At 41.2% G+C, this 24,588-nt stretch overlaps 1 protein-coding gene and 1 long non-coding RNA gene across 5 annotated transcripts in view; one reads left to right on the top strand and one right to left on the bottom strand.

Moving 5' to 3' along the window:
* The window catches only part of LOC119656134, a 65,769-nt gene extending 41,764 nt beyond the window's left edge, over positions 1-24,005 (bottom strand). Inside the window, exons 1-2 of one of the 3 annotated variants that reach the window (XM_038062468.1) lie at positions 23,845-24,005; positions 21,297-21,475 (exon numbers count right to left, since the gene is read on the bottom strand). In XM_038062468.1, coding sequence (XP_037918396.1) covers positions 21,297-21,462 — 166 coding nt within the window. In that variant the 5' untranslated portion in view covers positions 21,463-21,475; positions 23,845-24,005. Of the gene's footprint in view, positions 1-21,296; positions 21,476-22,699; positions 22,839-23,764 lie in introns of those variants that run through there. The other 2 variants (XM_038062467.1, XM_038062466.1) reach the window with 2 other exon arrangements.
* Positions 22,998-24,157, top strand: LOC119656136. 2 transcript variants are annotated; one of them, XR_005250002.1, is made up of 3 exons: positions 22,998-23,132; positions 23,255-23,746; positions 23,836-24,157. It is a non-coding gene; the product is annotated as an uncharacterized LOC119656136 (long non-coding RNA). The 2 variants fall into 2 exon arrangements; XR_005250003.1 differs by having other exon boundaries at positions 23,000-23,138.
* The last annotated feature ends 431 nt before the right edge of the window (positions 24,158-24,588 follow it).

The raw sequence follows: 24,588 nt of genomic DNA on the forward strand, positions 1-24,588 counted from the left end.
AAGAGAGGTGGAATATCGACTCAAATATCAGGGCATTCATATGGAGGGCATTAAATACACCTATATCAGAGCACTAGAGGAGGAAACCCAGTTGTTGTACTGCTGATTATGCTGAGCATTATTGTTGTCACCCTAAGCACAACTACAATGTGTACCTAATTGGGAGACCGTGCTAACATGTAGACTTGATGGTGATGGAATAGACCACTGTGATCACCGAAGAATACTCTGGGGTCAAGCAAGTGCCTTTCGGTAACTTAGGGCCGCCGACAATGAACGATCAAAATTAAATAGACGAAATGGATAGGTGAATGATGTTATTACCTCGTATTGTCTATACTAAAGAATAGCAGCGTAAGCCGTTAAAGGTTGAGCTCTTCAGACGAATATCGGGCCCAGTAAGTATTCCTTGACGTTATGTCCTATATATAGAATGAAAGTTCTCCACCTTTATGTTAGTCAAAAATATAATATCCACCAGTTATGTATAACAGAGAGGAATTCATTGGTATTTGCTTTATTCTTGAATGTTCTATATGGAAATATGGATACACTTCCGATCCTTTTTGTAGCAGCTCGAAGCTTGAAAGGCCACTATCAAAGAAAACGTTGCTCCAGCCGAGATTCAGAAAAAATACAATAATCCTCGGATTGATAATAACGCTGGTGATGCAAAAGCTGAAAGTAGAAGGTAGTAAACCGAAACAACGTCTCTTTCACTGGGAGGACCCAGTAGTTAACTATGTGAGTTCATTAAGGAGGGGCAGAATATTCACCCAAATATTGAAGGTCTTTGATGGGGGGCATTAAATTGTCCTATATGCGAGCACTGGAGGAGAAAAACATCAGAGTGTCAAATGGTAAAGTCACGTGGTAAATGTGACAGCTACCCACGGGACGGCGTTAGTGGGGATCAAATGAGCAGGGAATAAGCAAAAAGAGTCGTCCACAAGGAAAACTGAGTCGGAGAAAACGCACGGGAAAGGCGGTAATACCTCGATTGCAGAATCAGCACTAACAAAAGGGAGGATTCGCAAACTCGTAAACCCGATCACTAGACAAAGGTGAGCAGCAGAAAACGGCAAAAAGAAGGCCATTCCGAAATAATAATTATTTCCAAAAAAAGGGGATATGTCCTCCGCTGATATCTTTTGAAAAGTGGAAGTGGAACCGGAATTGACACAATTGGGCGATAGTGTGAACAGCAATAAATGCTTAGTGTTCAAGCGGAGATTAAAGGCATAAATCTGGATATAACAATCGAATTCAAGAACCTAGAGGAGGCTGCATCTGTGCCGGCTCAGGAAGCAATAAGCAATCAACTCTGAAAAGATGCTTGAGATGTTGCGAGCAATCAGTACCAACCAGTACGTTATATTTAAAGAGTACCAGGGGTATGCAGAAGAGGGAAATTTCATCAAAGGCTACATTGGAGATCCAAAATGCATGTTGTGCAAGGAGAAAGAGAGAATGGGATGTTTATACGATGCAGGCGGATGGCCTACATATTGAAAAGAGCTGAATAGCAAATGAAATTGATACAAACTAAGTTGATTCACTGCGAGGCAGCTCAAGACCTGCTCTTACAAACCATTCGCAAAACGAAGATAGATATCACAATATGGGTGAGGCGCACGTTTAGCAATGCGGTGATTTAGGTATATAGAAGACAAGTTTTGTAAGGGCAAAAGTCAACAACGCCTATATAAAAAATGGCTAGGCTTTTCTTAGTGTAATAAAGACACAATGTGAGAAAATCCTAGGCTGGGATTGGGTGCTAGAAACCATAGCTCAAAGATAATCGCCGCCGACCTTCAAATAGGGAGCCGAATCCGGCTTGAAACTCGTCGATCTGGCATACCTCAGTGCCTCATTCTCGAAAGGGATGATTTAGGAGGTGAATAAACACTACACCTACATATATTGACCCATCAGACCATCTTTCTCGATATTGGAAACAGAGGAAGCAATAATTAAAAGCGCATTGGAAAAGGAAAATTAGTTGGCTAATTCATTGAGGCTTTTTAGGAGGAGATATTTCTGACGGTTCTAGGAGGAGTGGGGCAAAAGGTGAATCAGTTGTGTCAGCGTGTACCGGAGGTATTCGGCTGTTCCGGGAAAGGAAATCAAACAACTGGTGGAATGTGAAAATTCTAATATTAAGATCATCTTATCTGCGAGTTAGGTGCCCGAGGGTAAGGAGAAGCCAGAAGAGCAGAAGCCAGAGGAAGAAACTCGATATTATCTTAGTAGTATTTCCAAACCTACTATGCTATCTCGAGGAAGCAAACGGAATTCCTTCTGGCAGTTATGCTTTTAGGCGAACTTAAACCTATGCAGCCCCAGCCTACAAGGTTATAATGAACAAGATGCATGGGCAAAAATTACTCGAAGTAACGGGCCCGCGGCTCTGGTATAAAATAATTACAACTTTTTTCCGTAACAGAAGGAAAATGAGTCCCGGCCAACAGCTCGACGGATCATTTTTTCGATCCCTGCCGTTACCGAGGGAGAATTACGAGAGACCTGTGGATATATCGAAAATAAAGAGGTTCTAGGATTAGTGGTTTCCGAACGAAGCCCCTAATCTGGCTGTTAACACCAGATCTTAGTAGTTCATAAGCACATTTGAATTGTGCTTAAAGGAGAGTTTTTCAGCCAGAGTAAGAAGCATTAGTTCGTTTTGCTTCCGCAGCCCCTAAAAATCACCTGGCGTAACTTATTCATGTCGCCCTGTCTTTTAGACATTATAGGAAGAATATTGGGGAAGATAATGCACAACAGGCTGCTTCCATTCATCAGTCTAGCGAGTAGTCTATGGGAAGTGCAGTGAAAGTTCCGGCGAGCTCGTTCTATGATTGATGCGGTAGCAATAGTGTTGGATATAAGTCGGGAAGCATTATCTGTTGGTAAGTGCTGCATAGTAGTGAGGTTATATGTCAGGAATGCAATTAATTTGCTCGATTGGGGTTGGATTGAGGGTGTCTTGATTAAACTGGTGACTGATTATTGGGCTCGCCTGATCGAGTGCTATCTCTCTAAGAAGCTACAGAGAAGCTTCTTCGAGACAGATGACGCACAGAAAGAGTATATCATGAAAGCAGATGATCCCGAAGGTCCTATATTGGGAGTGCTGCTGTAGGAATTCATGTATGATGGATGCCTAGGCCTTCGCTTGTCAGAAGAGGTAACGTTGATTAGTTTTACAGAAGACCTGGTGGCGGTGGTATTTACAAAACACCCGGAGAAAATGGCATTTTATAGAAGTGAAATGGTTTTTACTGGCTAAACCACACCAGTGACACCAAAACACGGAGGCGATTTTTACAGTCCTGTCAAAATCCGGATGGGTAATTATGAGGTCGTTTTAAAATCGATCAATCGAAGGTAAGCCTTAAGCATCAATTGAATTATTCGGTGAAAAGGGCAGAAAGGGCTAGTCCATTTCTTGCAAGGATGATTCCTAATATCGGGCAGCCCGAAAACACGTCGTAGTCTGCTTATCTCAGGAGTAGTGAAACCCATCCTAAAATCCGCGGCTTCTGTCTGAGTGTTAACATCGGATAACACCGTGAATCTCATAAGAGGCATACCAGTCAATCACACTAGGGGTTTGCAGCATCGGGTGAGGCAGAGTGCATCATCGCGAAAGGTCCTCTTGTACCTTCTAGTAAATGAGTCACCGTCTCCACCAGAGAAGAAGGGCGAGTACGTTCAAGGTGACTGCGGGCTTGCAAAAAAGCACTTGGAAGGAGCTGGGATCTATAAAAAAACCCGCATTGTAAAACTAATATTATCTAAAACATGCTCTTCACAAATTAATTCCATATTGGTTTCGACCCTCAGAACTGCACCCATTGAGAACTGCGGAATTATATAAGTTTTATATTTATTATTGTAATAAACGAATTCCTAAGCATTAATCATCTGGGTCGTGATCACAATTATTACATTATTGTCTTGAAAAATAATTTATTTATGATTTGTAAATTCATCCCACGCAAGACGAATTCTAGCAATGAATAGAAAAAGCCTTCACCTATAAAGAAAAAAAATGTGAACCTTTCTCGCACACTCTCTATAAACTTATTTTATTTTTAAAAATATCAAAAATCTTTTTCCGGCCTTGTATCTATTTCAGGGAATTCAGAAGAATTATCGCGTTCAACGTCCGGAGAAAATGGAAAAAATTAGGAGGAAAAAAATAAAAATCAACACAATCATCCAAGTCATCTTTATTCCTCCCCTCGTGGCCAATAAATAACCCCATGCTTGTGCTTCACAGTGAAATTTCTGAACGCTCCAAAAAAATTAAATAAAATTTATGCTCATTTATTATGATAGGTAAATAATAAAAGTTCGTAGAATATTCAAGGCCAAGTACATACGTAAGTACTAGTAATGAGCACTCTTTAGATATAAATTTGGATAAATGAGCCTTGAAGTATTTCCCCCTGGTTTTCCTTTTTTTCGAGAGAAAGAAAAAACTTTGAAGATATATCTTAGACGTAAATAGGTATGGTATGCCGTCTAGACGAGATATTCAGACAAACTTCTTTTTCTCGAATTCATTAGTTCAGAAATGGAGCTCAATGTAATGGCATTTCTGGGGCTGTCTATAGGTCCATATAGTTAAAGATACACATGTAGAATCTACTAAATTATCTATGCTTGAAGAATGGAATTTATTGGGAATGACTTTTGTTCTAGACAATTTTTAATACCTTCATTATAAAGAGCAGGTTCGAAAAGAACTGAATGGAAAATGGTGATGATATCCGATTATGAAACCTTAAAAATCTGAAGTATATGCTTTGGATATCGTTTGCAGTAAGACTCTATGTGTACGTATGTTAATATCGAATGAATAATTCTAGAAACTGTACCTATTCCCATTCATTGCCATCCCTACCGGCTCTGCATACACAGAAAATTACCAATGCATCTTTTTTTTTACTGATTTTTGAATAATCTTTTACTGTACCCTGAACTGAAGCACAAACGCTCAGATACAGCACGATATGCATTACATCTCTTCCGGGTGTTGAGAAATACCACTTAGCACCCAGGTGCCACCTTACATATGTTTGCACACGTTATCTCTTCTAATTATCATTGCATCCACTTGACTTCATCAAAAATTGAAAAGTGGAGCGACTAGGATGACTTGCTTATTTAAATAGATACATAAGTAGATAGGTACGATAGATATATGTAGACATGCTTAGACATAGTATGCACATATCGAATGAATATTTTAGATTACCTAAAATTTTTGTCACCTTTAAAATTGAAGAACAGATACTTCAGTCTCCTCGTTTGTGTTAGCAAACAATTTTCCAATTCTTCAATTTTATAACGAAAACGGGAATTTATATTTTTATAGGAAACAAAGTCAATATACACGTACATAGATAGCACAAGCGACTTCAGAGGAATCCTCAAGTCCTTTATTTTTGAAGATACCCAGATACACTTAATTCATTTGTATGAAATTTTCCTTCAACCATTTCAAATTTTTCATCTAAGATTTTTGAGATTTTTCCGGTATTCTAATGACCGATTTAAACCATTTGCTTACCACCCTCGTATCTGCAACCGTATCAGGTATCTTTGAAAAAAAACGGGCTAAAAAAATCAAACATTATACCCACGAAGTTATTCATTTTTGTAACCTAACACCAACGAATAGAAATACGAGAAAAAGTCCTATCTTTTCTACATATAGATATGTTACTTGATTTTATTTGAAGTACACACTTATCTACAAGATTGTATGAATAGGAAGGGATAGAGTATGGTGACTTGGTCATGTGAACTATCACACCTCATATGTAGTTACATTTCACCAGAATTTAATCGCGTGTGAAAGAAGATTATCTTTTAGTTAAGATATGATTTATTATATTTACTTTAAAGTGACACTTTAGCTAATGACTAGTATTTTCTATTCCATAGAATGTGATCGTGTTATTCAATTTTTTCCATGTGTGAGCTTGAGACCTTCAGAATCCACATGTAAGCGTTTAATGGAACATAGGTCAAAATGGAAACCCTGAAGTTTAAGATAATGTCGGCGAATCAGTCCGTTATGGATTGGGATTCCATTCTTCAAACAGCCATTGATCAGGTGATCAAGAAGATTTAAGAATCTACCGAAAAAGTAAATCATTTGAAAATTTCCTGACCATTTGAGGAAATGGCTTCTCTTCATTCAGCCTTCCTTACATATTTCCAGCAGATAAAATGCGGTCCCTCCTCTTTTCTGCCACGAAAAAAGGCAATCTTTAAGAAATATCTGGAAAATTTCTTCACTTGGTCGAATTGGCTAACATTTTTTTGCTATCAAGTACGAATCACACTATGTGAAGAGAGCGACAGAGATACGGCCTTTGATATTTTCATAAATATTTTTATTAAATTAGACTCACAATACTCGGAAGATATATTATTAGTCAAAACTTTATAATTTGCAAATTAATTAAGACAAAAGTCATATCAATCTAAATTCAGAATTGTGTAATTAACACGGGCGCAAAATCTTTATTACAGTGAGGTGAATAGTTAATTAGAATACTTGATAATGGATGGCCCAAGCCACAAATTTGATAACACAATTAAAGATGAACCGATGGGAATGAGCATTAGCGAAATCCAAGGAAAAGCTATTCTGAAACGCGGAGCGCAAGCCCCTTCTACAAACTGAAGGAAGGTTTCGACAAGAACAAGTGAAGAAGCTTATCCGGTTGCTCCAAGTTACCATAGCCATATTCTCGGGCAGAATACTTTCAGAGGATCGAACTCCACGGTAATCAGCAACTCACTGTCGCCACAGCCTCGTCAACAACCATAACTCCAACAAGGATGTCAACCGTGGTAATCGCCGCAAATGCAAAAGCAACTATCAAAACTGGCCTTGGTCAAGCCCCCATAGCAGCAGCCATCGACATCAGAGAAACAACAAGCAAGTAGATGCGAAAATTCCTTCATTCATTGCCATAGAACTTGTCGAAAACTTTAAGGTCACTCAACTCATTCATTCAAATTCTGCCGCCAAATACTTCCTGGTTAAAGTTCTTAAAAACAAAGAAGACTACACCGTAACCAAGAACAGGATGAAATTCTTCACTTATACGCTCCCATCGGAGAAAACCTCTCTGAGAGCTTGTAGCCCTGACTACTCTTACTCCGCACAGGAGTTTGCCAACAACCTAAAGGCCCAAGGTATATCCAGCGTATTTCCGTTAAGCCCTCACTACGAAAGCAAAACAAGAGACTTGACATCATGAATATAGCAAATACGAATCAGGCAGTCCCCTCATTCAGCCTTCCTTACAGGCTTTCAAAGAATGAAACGGGATCCCTGCTCTTTTCTGTCGGGGAAAAATTAAAGGTATCCAGTATCCACTTGGCGGACTTGGTTAACATTTTTTTTGCTATCAAGTTCGAATCACTTTATTTAAAGAGAGCGTCAGAGATATGTCCTTTGATATTTTCGTAAATATTTTTATTAAATTAAACTCACAATTCCCGGGCAGGTATATTATTAGCGAAACTAAATTTCAAAAATCGCTGTGTAAAGAAGTGTACTATAGTAGGGTCAACAGTTAATTAAAAATCTTGATAACGGATGGCTCAAGGCACACACTCAGTTAAAGAGTGCAGCAGCGCACATCAACGTCTGCGAAATCTAAGAAATATTTGCTTTAAAAAGTATAACGCGAGCCGCCTTGAAAAACTGGGGGAGGTTTTGGCCATAAACAAGTGAAGAAACTTGTACGGTTACTGAAGGGTATGGTGCGAAATATTTTCGGGCGATCGAGCTCCATGGCAACCCGCAACTCATTGTTACCACAGTCTCGTCAGAAGCCACAGCCCTTACAGGGATTCCAACAACCCCACACGCCACAAATGAAAAAGCAAGTATCGAACATGGACGCTACCCCTGGGGGGGGGGGTTAACGTGAGTACCTGCCGTGGAGGCATAATCCCACGGTCCTCTTCGGACACGGATTGATTTTGAAATAACAAGCAGAGCCCCGCCGTCCAAGCACAGCCGTCCTGGTTTATACTGAGTGCAGGGGCTCAGCATTCATACCAGTGGATGCGAGGCCTATCTAACATCTCTGCCGCAACTAAGGGGTACGGCACCCGAGTTGTACAGCGCAACTCCTCGCTTGAGCTCCGGGGAGCTCTGCCCGCAATGTAGGCGTAACCACAACCACCATAAAACTCCCAGTAGGGGGCCAACTGCAAATAATCGGGCCGAGAACATATCCTCCAGGAATTCTCCTGGAGCATATGCTCTCAGAGGGCCATCCCGGTTCCCATGGTACCAGATAACCTCCGGTGAGGCTTCGTGGCAGAGCCACTTCAGATGAGTCCCTTGCAGACTCGGGTCTGATAGCCCCCCCCCCCACTAGGGGGCCACCCGCAACCAACCGAGCTGTACGACAGGAATTCTCCCGAACATCAGTTCGCATGGTACCAGTATACCCCTGGTAAGGTTTCGTGGCCAAAGCCACTTCAGATGAGTCCCCGTGCGTCTGCACGGGGGGTCTGATCGCACTAATTAAGCCTTGGAGCATTCGCCTACTGCATCACGGCCGACGAGCCAATGCGGTACAGCGTTTGCCGGTGACACCACGTGGAGGTTCTCCTCGATCACTTGGTTTTGGTTCACCCGACAGGGTTGCCGCCCCGTCTTCTTCCCCGCCACCTCTGAGCACCAGAAACAACAGACAGGTAGATGCGAAAAATTCTACAATCATGGCGGTAGAACCCGTGGAAAATTTTGAGCTTACCAGACCCATAATTTCCATTTCTCCCGCCAAGAACTTCTTGGTTATGAAATTAATCCAATCATCCAATCTTTCTGGAAAACAAAGAAGGTACACGGTAACCAGAAACCGGATGGAGTTCTTCACTTGTATGTTCTCACCAGAGAAATCAACCTCCCTGATGATTCGTAGCCTTGACCACGCTTGGTTCGCATAGGAGATCGTCGTGAACCCAAAGGCGCAATGCATCTCCAGCGTGCTTCCATTAAGCCCTTTATCACTACAAAGGCAACGCAATAGGACTGTCGAATGAGTCATTCGAGATAGACGATATCACACATTTAAAGGCGATAATATGTACCTTGTTCGATTCGAGCGAAAGATCAGTAAACAAATTCCGCAGTGCGAAAACTATCAGCACCGAACCAACTCTTTAGTATCACTGTATCAAATGTGACGGCACAAACAGGCCTGAGCGATTGCTCCAAGATGCCAGACGAAAGCTCCAAACGATTGAACTGCCAGACAAGCGACCACCTCGCCAGCTATCGTAAGTGCTTCAATTTGCCAAATTTATAGCGAGGAGGAACGCTTAAAAACGTTCACGTCCATCCCATACTAATCTAACTAAAGTCACCAAATCGCGTAATTTCAACGTCGTTCGCTACGCGACCAGTCGTCACACCGTCATCTCAAAGACCAATGAGGCAAACGAACCCAAATTTGTGGCAATTTATGTTATTATACTATGAACAACTTTCTAGCATCAAAATATGGATGTTATAATCATCCTATTAAATATTAACTCCTTAGTTGGTCGGGTTTGTAGGAATGAATTCGAGCCGTTCCTCGGTGAGTATAGCCCAATCTCAACCCCCTTGTGTGAAACTATTATAGATTGCACTATCGCCAGAGGCCCTTCTTCGGAACCGACCAATACTATTCAAATTAAAGCCCCCCCCCTCCCGGCCGGAGGTATCCGCAAATTCCTTACTACGCAGCGCTTTCTACCTAAGTCAATCGAAACTACATCCAGCTTCTTATACACCGTCCCCGTCTACTGTCTCAAACAAATCTTTAACCCAAATGATCTCTCTTTTCTTCGCGGATTAAATCCGCTCAGCTGGAAAATCGTGATCCTTAGTTTTAGGTGGTGACTTGGATCCCAGACCTCTTCGTTTGACTCCAATCGAAACACTAATAGGCGCCAACTATACCGCTGGCCAACAACAAGTTCCGCTGCATGAAACGTTTTACACTTCAGCCCTACCTACAATGTAAGGAACTGCCACTAATACTTTAACTACTTTTCGAATAGCAGTAACATGAACATAAATCTAAACTTAAACCAACCAATCATCATCCAAAGAAATATGAAATACAACCATTAGTCCATTCGTGTCCTCGCTCATTAACCATTGCGTACTGAATGGCCACTTTCCCGTAAGCTGAAATTGTACTCAGATCACTCCCATCCCAAAGAAAAACAAAAAATCATCTCTTTCTTGATAGCGACAAATCTATCTGCATTTTCTCGACCTCCGCCAAAATCTTCAAGCAGACCACCAAAATAATTATTGCTGAGCTCTCTGATAACAGGAGTTCTATGCCAGACTTTCAGTTTGCCAACCGAACAAATTGCTTGGATGAACCCGCCACTTCTCATCGGTAAAGCCTTGCTCGTAATTAATCACAAGACACAAACAAAAGACTGTTTCCTTAATATAAGACAAGTTTTCGACCCCCGATGACAATAAGGATTCCGTCTACAAATGTAAAACATCCTTGATTTCAACTCTCGCCTCGGTAAAGCTAATCCGTAGTTTCCTAGATGTGCGACAATCCCAGGTGAAAGTTCAACAACTATCCTCACCATATCATAGTCCTGCTACTGCGGCTCTACAAGCCTCTTTCTACCACCCTTTTTTCACTATTTATTGCAGACGTTCCTGTGCCAGATGACTTCATTCATCCCTCCTGAAAAGGTATTGTACGCGGTCAAGATTGTCAAAATTCATGCTTGAATGAACTCTACGGATACCTTATCAAATGGAAGCTTGCCCTTAATCCTCAGAAGTGTCAGTCAGTCAGTCGATAATAAGAAACTTTCCCTTAATGTTACTCCCATCAACAACTGCTATCACCACCGTTAAAGAAGTTGTTAACTTCGGTGTTGTAATTAACTCCAATCTGTTCGATTTCCCACACGTCAACAGGGCAGTTAATTACACCTTTAATCAGTTTCGGATTCATCTTCTGAACTGAGGTCTCTTCACGTTAAATGGAGAGACTGAATATGACCCTAGACACCGCAAATGTGTCAAGAGTGGTTTGCCAAGTTCAAAAATGAGAATTTCAACTTGCAAAACAAGGAACGTCGAAATTCGAAGATGAGGATTTGTTGGCATGTAGCATTGATGCTCCATAAAGGTCAGGTCAAACACTTCTAGAGTAGTCCAAATCGCTTGAAGCTTAACGAAGAATGAAATACCATTCGGAGCCATTGAAATGATACAAAAGCAGGGAGCATGGGTATAACATAAGTTGAACCCAAGGGACATCGGCGTTAAGTCATATATTAGCGGTTATTCCAATGGCAGGCAAGGAATAGTCTCTGCAGACGAAAGGTGGTGCTTTACGACCAGAAGCAGAATATTCTTAGGAAAAAAATCATGTTGTGCTTATGGTGGGATCAGGTGAGTGTAATATATTAAGAGCTACTCCAACCGGGCATTATCATCACTAGAAACCTCTATAAATGTCATTTAATCCGTCTGAATTAAACATTAAGATAAAACACCGGGAATATGAGGATCAACAGGACAAGGTAATCCTTTTCTGCTGAGAAGATCATAAAATTTATTTGCAATTGCCAGAATGGAAAATTATGTTCCACCCGCAAAATTTAGCAGATCTCGTACTATCTGATTTCCGGTTGTACCTCGATAAAGACAAAAATACCAAAAATTAGATCGGCTCATTCATCGAATCTAAGAATGAACAATTCTTCCAACGTGGCATTCACGCTTTCTGGAAAAATATGGAAAAAGGTAGTGGAAAATTATGGAAAATACTTTGAGTAATCAGCATACTTTAGAGTAAAGCGCTTAGAATTAATTCCAACCCCCAATATTCTGAAATTTTAATAGTTTACTCAATCTTTTTAAAAAAATATACTGTCAAACTTACTACTGTAATACTGTATATCTCTCTGCGCTCTCTCTCTTTTATGAAAGAATATTTGGCTATACGATATGATTCCACTTATATAAAGCTCGTAGTGTAGTACCGACATTTTATCCAGTAGGGAGTAGTAATTTGATGCGAAACACCAACACTTTGACTTTGACTTTGACCCATAATAACCTTGTCAATACTATTAGGATTCCCACGAAACTTTCCAATATGTTGCCTTATATTAAAGCGCATATTACTGTCATTTTAATTGAAAGTAATTTATATAGGATGAGCTAGGGGGGTTCACAGTATATTTTCAAAATATACTACTATACTAAGATGAACTTTACCTGAGCAAATATTGTAGACTATTTTGGAGCCTACATACCATGTGCACAGATTATCACAATTTTTTTTTCAAATTTTTCGGTTGGATAGTTTCTGAGGTTGGGTCATTGGAGTAATTGATACTTTTCGGACCCCCATACTCCTCCCATTTGCAAGCAATTTCAAAACTAATACCAGCTTCGGAAAGTACTAAACCCTGTTGAAACAAAATGTCACCCCTCTTGCTGGTGTATGGGGACACCCCCTTAAGTTCAACGTACAGCAATGTAATTCACAGCATGCGTGGGGGTTCACAGTTCGAACCTTTCAAACTGTTCCAACTGTTTCTAAGAAAAGTGAATGTGACAGACGGACAGGCAGACGATTTCAATAATTTGTTGAAAATAAAACCTTAAAAAGAACAGGGTAGGTTGAATTTTAGCAGATTTAATGCATTATAATATTATGAATTTTGTTTTCCACCTCAAATTGTTTGTTATTGGACCATCGAAAAACTTGCGTCAATCTACATCCGGAAAAATTTTCAACACATGTCACACTGACGTCAAATACCCAATAGTATTGCCATTCGCCCGCCAATCGGCAGGGAAATGCATTCCTCTTTCCTTCTGTACTATAGTGTTTATTGGCTTTGATTACACGATAATGATTCTTTATATTATCATTTAATTAACTTAAAATCCTTAACCTTAAACTCTTTGTCCACTTCTTGATTGAACATTTTAAATTGAAAGATCAAAAATTGTCATTTCAAACGCGACAGATTATCAGAATTTAAAGACCATACAGAATCGTTGAGTGTCCTTGAGCTAACACCAGAATACAAATTTATTGGAACAGTATGGTTACAACCTAAAATAAATGTACGCAGACATTTGTCTGAGACGATAGTTCGCCTTTTAAAAAGAAATTTTTCTGATTTTATGGAATTGATGTTTCTACGATATTCTCCTTACATAACTACACGAATATTCTGAGCTAAATATAGATAATGTTGCGCCAGACCATGGTCGGTAGCATATAACAAAATTTTATTCTTAAATACAGGTTCTACGCAAAGTGTTAACTGTTATCTTCGACGATTCTTGACCTAGAAAAATTGAAGTTTAATAGATCGACAGAATAATTAATCGAAGCTAGGAATCAAAAGGTCAGAAAAGCATGAGATAATGCGAGGCATCAGGCTGGTAATCACCTATTTTTTCTAATAAAGCAATGTCAAACGGCAAAATTTGATTCTATTACAGAACAGATTTTATTACAAAGTCAGCTTAAGTATCTCTAATTTACTCAGTTCCTTATATAAATGTCCTTGGTAGCGAACTCTCAAATTGTTTAGAAAAAAATTCTTTTAGAACCTTGGGGCTTTCCGGGAAAAGGGAAATCGTTTTTGTGGGGGATCTTCTTTTCTTTAACCTTTGTCCCGTTCACAAGCGGGGTCGACTGGTCGTGATCGGTTGCATCGTTTTGTTCTGAATGCAGTTGCGAGGCTTCCAAATCCCCAGCCACAGTATCGATGATCTTTTAGAAGTAACCCATAATGTCTAAACAAACTACAAAAAAATTGCTATAACCTTTGAAGATGAGGCACGGAGAAATATCAAATTGATGAAATCTTATATAACTACCTAAAATTGCATTTAAATTTTTGGCTGTTTAAGATACTCTGCCACATGCACTTTTCGGAAACACTTGCAATATTGGCTGAAAATTTAGTGGAGTTTATTGACTATAAAATCCCAAGCATGCAAGAAATGGCATGATTAATGATGTAGGAATAGAGGATTCTGCATACCTGTAACATGTTGCGAGGCTTTCGTCGCAAACCCTCAAAATAGACTACCGAACGTGCCACTAGCGTCCTTTTTCAAGTCACCGATAAAACAGCCTGAAGAACGCACTGGCCCGTCGCATATTAAATGATGACGATTTCGTGAGAAAAAAGAAGAAATGATCTCACTTACGCGATTACCAACCATCACGAATGGGCAAGAATCGTGGAATCAAACGAAGCACACGCTCCACAAAGGGGCCTCTGCAACCTTCGGGATCACCAAGGCAGGTAAGAGCATCAACCGAGATACTTGGCTTTGGAATGATGATGTTGAAATGGAGCTCCATGAAAAGAAACGCCTCTACTATAAGCTTCTCGACGATAAAACGCCCGCCAACTGGCAAATTTATAAGAATGTCAACCGGGAAGCAAAGAAAGCAATCGCTGTCACACCGAGCAGCCCATTACAAAAATATTTACGATAAACTGGACACTTGGGATGGCGAGAGAGAACTGTATCGACTTGCCAAAAGCCGAAACGAACGCTCACAGGATATCGAACACTTCTATTGCATTAATGACAAGAACGGTACTTTGCTTACCAACCGTCAAGCCGCGACGGATAGATGGCGAGAATATTTCGAAAAGATTTTAACTGAAGAATTTGCTCACTGTCCACTTCCACAGTCATTACCGACATCTGGAGCAGTTCCACCTGTCACCACAACTGGTGCTCAGAGGTGGCGGTGAGGAAGACGGGGCGGCAACCCTGTCGGCTGAACCACAACCAAGTGGCTGAGGAGAACCTCCACGTGGTGACACCGGGAAACGCTGTATCGCATTGACTTGCCGGCCGTGATACAATAGGCGAATGCTCCAAGGCTTAAGTAGGGCGATCAGACCCGAGTCTGCACGGGGACTCATCTGAAGTGGCAATAGCCACGAAACCTTACCAGGGGTATACTGGTACCATGGGAACCGAGATAGCCCTTGGACTCATACACTTCGAGAGAATTCCTGTTATATAAGAGTACAGCTCGGTTGTTTGCGGTTGGCCCCCTAGTGGGAGCTGTGGTTATGCTCAAGCGAGAAGAGACCTTCGGGCCTCGGCGTGGTGTTACGTTTCAACACGGGTGCCGTACTCCTTAGTTCGGTAGAGATTTAGGCCGGTCTTGCAACCACTAGTATGAATGCGAAGCCATGCACTTGGAATAGACTGGCACCGTTGTTGCTTGCCACAGCGGGGCTCTGATTGTGGTCACACAATCAATCCGCGTCTTAAGAAGACCATAGGATTAAACACTCAAAGACTTAACTGTCACCGCAACTGAAATCGAGGAGGCAATAAAACGAATGAAATCAGAGAAAGCAACCGGACCTGACGGCATCGCATCTGAGCTCTGGAAAGCGAGGAGCTGGGACGCAGTGGTGTGACGCAGTGAATTCTTTAAGCGGGTTATTCAGGAAGGTAGAACACCATCTGACTACCAAGAAAGTACCTCAGTTCCAATATGAAGAAAGAAACGTAGTCTAGCAGAATGTTCAACTTATCGTCCGATCTGGTTACTTTCCCATACCAAGAAGATTTTTGAACACATTCTTAACAACCGCAATATACGCTGCGTGGTTACACATGGAGAAACATCGTGAGAAGCACCGCCCTCTTCACATTGCATTTCTGGATCTAGAGGAAGCGTTTGACCGTGTGCCGCACGAACTCATCTGGTATGCTCTACGACAACACTTAGTGCCAGAAGAATTCGTGTGCTGGGTCCAACTGCTCTACTACGATCCGAAAAGTAAAGTTCGAAGTGTGGCGGGCGTATCAAAACCACTTCCTGTCTCTGTTCTACCAATTTTCAAATTTTTCCTCTCTTGATATGCAGCTAGATCAAGCAAGTATTCAGTATTGAACTTGAGGAATTGAAGCTCTAGAGACCTGTAGACAAAACACGTAAGCGAAGTCAAGTGACCACCAAACGATGATCTCTCCCAAAACCAATGTCAGCACGCTTATCGGTTAAAAAAACAATTCCCAGATCTTGCCAATCTGATTACTCCTACATTGCTATGGAAACCCAATAACGAACAATGAGTTATCAATGATATAGTGGTGGAAACTGGAAAAACACAGAGGCCTCTCACCGTTGTCTTTACAGTCCCTAAGACCTTTTTTCCCATCACCCCCCGTTGCTCGGGGTTATCAAAGGTCACCTTGACATTTAGATCAACCATCATGAGGGAAACGTTACCTTTAGATAACCTTCTGTAGGACTGTCAGCAGACACTCCTCTGAATTGTAAATCTCCATCGGAACATAGCGCTACTACACAGCTAGATTTGCTTATTTGGCAGAGCTTGCTATTAGTGAAGGAATTCAAAAACGATCAAGAACGGTTTGAAATTATCCAACACTTCAGTTGTGAAAGCAACTCGAAGAAGATGAAGTCTTGGTGTACTTTGACCTTATGGTTCTTCCCCCAAGAATTCCGACCAAATGAGCGGCCAGTTCAGTAGAAGATTGGCTACATTAGCAACAAAGTGGTCGATAATGGTAAGGTAAGGTGAAACAATACACGAAGCTCCATTGAGGTGGAAACAGAGAACTTTAGAACTGAAGAAACTAACGAGTTACCAAATGAAACATTTCCAATATATCGACTCTTTCAACAATAAAATTCATCTGATGTTAATGTTTTCCAATACCTACTAGGGCAAGATAAAGGATGTACAGATAGAAATCAGGGTGAAGGTTGAAGTGGATTTAGTTACATGTCAAGTCTCTAGCCAACCAGATTATGATCTTGAATTTCTTTTTTGATACGAATTCTAATATTGAAGAAGAGAACAAAATAGAGAAGTTAAAGGAAAAAACAGATCTGATATAAGATCGAGTGATTGCCAAACGATTATCGCGATTGGTCGAAGTCAACCAGGAGGGACGAGCTACCTCAAAAATCTAAAAAGGTTCTCGAATTGGGGTCCACGGTAAATATTGAAGCTTCACTGAATTTGGTGGTGGAGACATCCTTTTGCAGGCTAGAGTCCCCCACCTGCCATTATGCAAAACTGAACGCGTCCAATCATTGATGCCAACCAGAAGGGCCAGGCCATAAAAATAGAGGATGACGTTTTCCACTAGTATACACACCATAAGCAACAGCCGACATTGGTCGTCAAGTGAAAACATTACGTATCAATTCACACACATTTTCTCGTCCAAAGCCAGTCCGAAGGCCGCCTAAAAACCAGTCCGAAGTCTGCTAGAATTCAGTTTAAAGCTAGCCGGCAATTATAATAACAAATATTTACAGGTTTTTATTTGACAATCCCGGGGGGTCCTGAGTCCACATCCACTTGATGTCGGTTGGACGACATAGGAAGCAACTTACTTACCCTCTTGTAGCCCACGGGCCTCTCTTTTTTTGGGTTAAACATCCACGTTTTTCAAAAAAGTTGACTGACGTGGCAGAGGTAACTCATCAGGCGCTGCCTCACCTCCGTCCTGGGGGCAGAGGTAACTCATCACGCGCTGCCTCACCTTCGTCCTGGAAGCAGCGTGACCGAAAGTGGCAACAAGCCTCATTTATATATAATCACAAACACAATAAGAGTGCGATTTATATTGAACTGAAATCTGTTGTATGTTCAGAGCTAAACTAGGCCGCAGTGAAATTTTTGTTTGTGGATGCAGAGAGTCCTGGGTCCGCATCGACTTGATGACAACGAATTTGCATGGAACGATTACCACCTGTCGTTACTTTCGGTGACGCCGCTCCCAGGACGGAGGTGAGGCAGCATCTGATGAGTTGCTTGTACCCTGAACAACACCGTCAGTCAACCTTTTTAAATGATTTTAAGCGATTTTCGGCGTCGCTATCGTGGCACTCGGCAACTACCACGTAATATGCACGGTGCTATGCAGTTATAATACTTTTCCCCAAAGAGGCAAACAGAACGGCAGAACGGCGAAATGTCAACTTAAATATTGGTATATAAGAAATACCAAAACCTTTCGTACCTGAAGCGCCGAGCTTCTGGTTGTTTGATTTGTCTTTTATATCACCATGGTGAAATTTAAATTTTTAACCATACCCTGGGAGAGAGGGTGCGATAGGAAAAGAGAGAGACGATGAGGAATGTCCCTCCTTTCTCGTACCGTAAAAGAATCTAGACAGTTCCTCAAACTCTAAAAATGATGACACTTCAAAATGGGGCTACTTTGAGGTAATTTTTAGAAGCGTATGAGGAGTGAAGCCGAGGGTCTTCTCCCTTCAACGTTGAAAAATTACGTTTGGGACTTCAAGATTGAGAGGGAGGTTTTTGTGTTTAATGATAAAATTTACCTTGCCAACCAAACCCTCGGGAGGAGTAGGGAGGAAAAAAGTTATGCAGGAGGGAGAAGAGAGATCCCTCCTTTCTTCGGCTTATTGGTAAGGCAATTACCACCGCGATTTGCCCGAGAAGTAGAGTGGGTATCGTCCTCTTTGCCCTCTTTGTCCCGCACGGCTATATTAGGAATAAGTTAATGGAAAATAGCTCCTGTTTGGAGTGCCGTGGCTCCTTAAGGCGATCATACAGTGTGAAGGGCTTTTTTTTCGCTTTTTTAGGATTTTTTTGCGAAGAACTAAATAAAGATACAAATGTCATCGACGATGAATCTAAGCAAGCAACGGAACGGAAGGGTGCTCCATACCGAGTTATGTTGCATTCTTAAAGAGCGCGGGCATGCACTTCATATGGACGCATGGACTTCACAGATGGAATAAAGAAGCCTGGGAGAACCAACAGGTCTGTGAACTCTAAAATACAGGGAGCAACCGTACCAAGCGCGGAACTTTCACCAACAAATCAGCCGGATGAAGCTTTATACATCCTGATGCTCATCCTGTCGAAACAAAGAGGGAAATCTGATTTCCGACAGAATGGGCATATTAGAGCGATGGGTTGAATACTTTGATGAACTACTGAACAACCCGAACGTCAATGTTCGGGAACATCAGCGAGTTGGAGGTCCTGCCAACTGAAGACGGCGGAGAAATTCTACCACCACCAAGTATAGGAGAAATAGTTCGTGCAATTCATCGGCTTAAAAATCATAATTCGCCAGGAGCCGATAGAATTACAGCTGAATTGGTTAAATATGGAGGCGACCAATTACACCAAGTGGTTCATCAACTTGTGCTCAAGGTATGGAACAGCGAATCAATGCCTGACGATTGGCAAAGAGGCATTATCTGTCTCATACATAAAAAGGGAGATATCACAGAATGCAAGAATTATAGAGGTATCACGTTGCTGAGTACCATCTATAAGATATTCTGGCTGGATAGCCCCATTTGCCCATAACATCATTGGCCCAAAGAGGCTTCACTCCAGGCAAATCAGCAACAGATCAGATTTTGTCTGTGCGGCAAGCGATTGAAAAACTGCTGCGCCATATTTTCATTGACATGGAAGCCGCCTATAAGAGCATAGATAAGATAAAACTCTACGCGGCTATGAAAGTATTCGGTATATCGACGAAATTGATAAGAATGACTAGGCTGACTCTGACCTATGTACGAGTCCAAATAAAAGCAGTAGGATCACTCTCGAGACCATTCAACATCAACAAGGGTCTAAGATAAAGGGATGCCCTATCATGCATCCTCTTCAACCTGGCCCTGGAGAAAGTAATCCGTAATGCTGAGGTAAATGCGGGAGACACCGAGATTTACAGTCTACCTTCATCTATGATAGATCGAGTAGGCAGCGCGAGATCTTGGGCTGCATATTAATGAAGACAAGACGAAGTACATGGTGGCAACGTCAGCGGAAAAAAAAAACAAAGAACAAAGAACATCGAATCGCACTGGTCAAACGAAAACAATAAAGATGGGAGACTACAACTTCGTGACCGTTGGAAATTTCTCTTATCTTGGGTCGAAAATCACAACCAATAACGGCTATGATGGTGAAATCCGCGCATGGTTGTTGTTGTTGTTTGGCCTCTACATGAGGATGGACGATTCCGTAGTCTACATAACAACGAAATCTATGAGCGATGAAATCCGGCTGAACAATTTGCGGTGGCCGGGTCACTTAATCCCTCCTCAGATAGAGCAATGGCGTAGGTCGGATCGAATTGGTAGACCTCAGTGCCAAACCGGGGTGTTTGGAGTTCTTTTTTCTCTAAGGCAGGCCTAGAACGGGTACCGGTTGCTGGGCCATTGATGTTGATCCTGATGATTCAATTTGTTTATGGGGACAATATTGCCTAAAAGGCAGAGAACGCAGAACATGTTTTATTTCATTGCACGAGATTCGCAGCCCAGAGGGCTTCATTGGAAGTCACATACGTATTCCCCGGTTGTACACCCGAAAACATATGGAATATATGGTGAAATCAAAGGCAATAGGGACTGGAGCTGAAATAGTGATGGCAGCCACCCCACAAGAAACTAAGGCAGGGAGAAGTCAGCGGGAAAATGGACAAGAGAGAAACACGATTATTAATACTAGTGCAGGCAAAAATTCTGATCGAGCCTCGCGACGGAATACCATATGGGAGTCCCACGGGGGAGTGGAAGGGGTAGGGGGTAATTTTAGTCGACAGGAGTCCCACATAACCATGTGGCAAGAGTCAGCGGTAGCTTTTGAAACTTTTTACTTTCCATCGACAAAAAAAAGACAAGCAGACAGGCGGACAAACAGACATCGAATCGGTTCTAATAACGTTTTGTTTCGCATGAAACCTTTAAAAAAAAGCAATTACTCGGATCCGATAAACAAGATGACTCCCCTAAGGGAGAACGATCGTCATAATTATTCAATAGGGCTACAGAGGGGCTGTCCCTCCTTCCCAGACACCACCGTTATCCCCTCCTCTTCTGCAAGTGTGGTTGGAAAATCAAACTTTATCATGAAGATAACAAAATACCCCCTATTAAAGCGCCATAACTATTTACGGAGAGACCTCGCAAATTTTTTACAGTGATGAAGAGGATGTACCCTTTCCCTTCTGTCTTAATACTCTTCCTACCACTTCAAGGTAGCCCCAGTTTTAGGGGATATACCCTTTAAGGGGGGAGGCCTACAAAATATCTCTATGTGCATTTACACAATCTTAGAATAGTAAATTCAAGGGGATTTTTGGATAAAAAAAAGAGTTTCCAAGTATAATTTATAATCTAAAAAATAATAAATAAAATCTTTTAAACATTTATTCTACTCACCTTTGTCGACATTGTTCGTTTCGGTGGTGTTTGTTAAATTCACACTGTTGCTGTTGTTCTCCAGCGAATACTTTTTTATCAATGCACTTTTTGAATGTTGCTGAGGACATTCCGTAATTGCAAGTGTACGCCATTGGGTCTTTCGTTTAGTACCCTTCTTGCCCATATGGAACTACTCTCTAGGACACCCGCGAATTATGTGAAAAAAAAACAGATTTAGGAAAATAGATAAAAAATCAGTTGTTTCCACGAAATTTAAAATTTTGTATAAAACGTCTTTTGAATGTTTTAAAACCACAGAACTAGTAGGCTTCCACCAAGTATTGAAAGATGCCGAGTTACACGCTAAGAATTGGAGGGACGACACACATTTCAACTGCCCGGGGCTTAAAAGCGTAGGTCGGATTTTGCGATAATTAAAAGATAGTAATGTATCTTCCAGTTTCCCGCAATGCAATCGTTTAACCGAAAGATGAAAAGCTATTCCACAATAAAAGCGCTTCGGAGGTGCATTCGACTGATGAAATTTTGATTCACGTTTAGGAAATTCCTTGGACTGTCGCAAGCTTCTAGGGGGTGTGCGCCCGCTTACGTCACTCGTGCTGCTTTTACCCCTTCCGCTGGTGGTTTCTAGTAGCGACCTTTGTAGGAGATGTCCTTGCACCTTGATCCAATGACCGACCTAACGTTCTTCGAACACGAACCAGGTGATCACCTACAACTAGAGTCCACCTCGTGGAATGAGCTTGCCTGCACCGGTAGTTTGGTAACGCGCTTCTGAACAGCACTTCTTTTGAATTTTACTTGCGAGAAGGGTTGGAGCTTTTTTTATTCCGATTAAGATAAAATTTATTATTAAAATGAAAATTGACGGGAAATTGTCAGCGCTTGCTATCGGAAGGAACTTGTTCCGGCACTCGACATAGCAAAGAGGGTGAGATTTATTAAGCCGTCAATGTGTTCTGACGATTGCATAATTACGCACGAACCGGCTAAGCCATCACGTGCTTGCGGCAGAACAATCCTTTTTTGTCGTCATCCCCACGTAAAAGCATAAGAGAGCGGCCAAGAAAATCTCCAATACGATTTTCCCACCCACAAATGCTAGTCTGTATTGGAGCCGGACCAGTCTCTATTATGATTCATTAGGGGGTCTCCTCCGCACGCCGGTTGTAGCTTTCTTCGTTAAGATTTCGTCAGGTGCGTGAAACTCAACGAAAGCTTGCGCACGTGGGTGAAAACTGTTTTATGATGGGTGGTTATCGCGCCCGTGTTAGTGGTAGTAACAACATTGGGAAGAGCCATGCAAAGGGTAGGCAAATCAATGTTTGTAACTTATTGCACTTCTCTTACAAATGTCCTAGAGTAGCGAAGCTTTTTTCTAGACTTCAGAGGTTATTCACCTTTAATGCAATTTTCTGCAGAGGTTGGAGTGTGGTTGAGTGTTTTTCTTTTCGCGGTGTTTTCTCTTCGGGAAGTGATGGGGAGCTTTCGGGGGTTGCTCCACAGTCAGGTGTATAGCAAGTGAGTGGAAAATTCTACTTCGACTTCTCCTCGTTGCCAATATAAGCCAAGGGTTACATAATCGAATTTTGCAGTACGAAATCCATCGAAGTAGATACTTCAATCGCGTTAATTAATGTTTTGTATTATAATGTGTGTCTGCTCTTAGGGTGTATGGGGTGGATTCTGTGTTTTTAGCTCGAATTACAGAGCCGGCAATTAGAAACTTATTTTTAAACGTAAACACAACTCCCGATTAGCGCGGAACTCCTCTCTCTCTAGTCGTATAAGGTTATGTTGGGACTCATTCGGTCAGATGGCACCGCTTACAATGTACGAGTATGTTGCTTGTTAAAGAGCACCAATGTGTTATGATATAATCGAATTTGTTCTCGTCTAATTTCTAATTTTTTAATTTATTTTTGGCAAATCCTTGACCTCCTCCATGCGTACAGAAGTCTCACAAAGCGGCGCTACTAGTCGCAAATCTCCGCAAAATTATACAAGGGCCGAGCACCATTGATTCCGGTACAAATTCAGTTAAAAAAAAAAGATATGTTCCTCATGTAACTCTTGATGTTCGTCATAATGCTCGTCTCACAATCACTTCCATTAATAAATCAAACCGTCTGAACTAATATATCGATTGGGGGTTGAATACTCTTCATCACATTCATTTAATATATTAAACAGACAAGTCCTTTATTAAACTTTAGTAACACCCAATTATCCACATTGTTCGATTCATCAAACTTTTACTCAGTCTTTCCGTTCCGTCAAGGATTTCATGGTCCTTTCAGCAGATCATGACGAGCAAGTATTATATCATCCCCGTGCCGACACTTTGCACAGCTCCCGAGAGTACCACCCGATTATCATTAACAATAAACGACAACATTTATCAGTTTTAACGACAATTATATTAAAAAGGACAATTGTTGAAAAGTGTAAGAAAAAGGCTTTACTTGTTTTCGATTTCCTTTCTTAATAAAATAAAAAATAAAAAGAAATTTTTAAAAATATATCTTTTCTACAGGCACCTCACTTTTACATAATTTTTGCGACTAGACGAGTACGAGGAAATGACCGGAATGCATTTCGAACATCAGAAAACATTTTCGTACCCCCAATCTGAGATCGGAAAGATGTTTAGGAAAATTTTCTAGTGAGCGTGTGTGGTGTTTCCAAGTTTCCCCTTCACTCTCTCTCTATGGAAACAACAATCTAGAAAACAGATTTTTTCGTTAAATCCAACTTACTATTAGAAGAGCTTTCAGCTTACTACACACGCTGCTCGTAACGCACTATTAACGTATAATACCCCAAATATTCAGATAAATAAGCGTTTATGTAAGCCAGTCTGTTGGAAAACATTTCCTCGGTCACGTACGAAAAGTTGTTATCCGAAATCTACCCCTAGAATTCCGCTCCTTTCCGGGTTGAGAATGAACCCAAGACGATCCCGGTATAAAAGATACATTTCTTGGCTATGGATATGTGGTTGTAACCGGCACTTTCTTATTAGCCTGATAAGAAATTTCCAGTGTGTCAGGTATACCGGGGTAGGTAGAACATGTCAGCTGAGATGTTTTGTACTTTTGAGAGGAACGCTGCCATGCGCGGAGCAATTGGTTAGAAAAACAACTTCAAAGATACTTTTCTTTGGTTTTGAGATACACTGAGCTAGTTCCGAAGATAAGCTTTGGATTGGAATCATAGCTGTATGTCAGCTCAGTTTTTGATGAATAATAATAGGCAAATATCAAGGTTCGATACATTAATTTAATGC

Source organism: Hermetia illucens, chromosome 4 (assembly GCF_905115235.1).
Source record: "Hermetia illucens chromosome 4, iHerIll2.2.curated.20191125, whole genome shotgun sequence".
Lineage (NCBI taxonomy): Eukaryota > Metazoa > Arthropoda > Insecta > Diptera > Stratiomyidae > Hermetia > Hermetia illucens.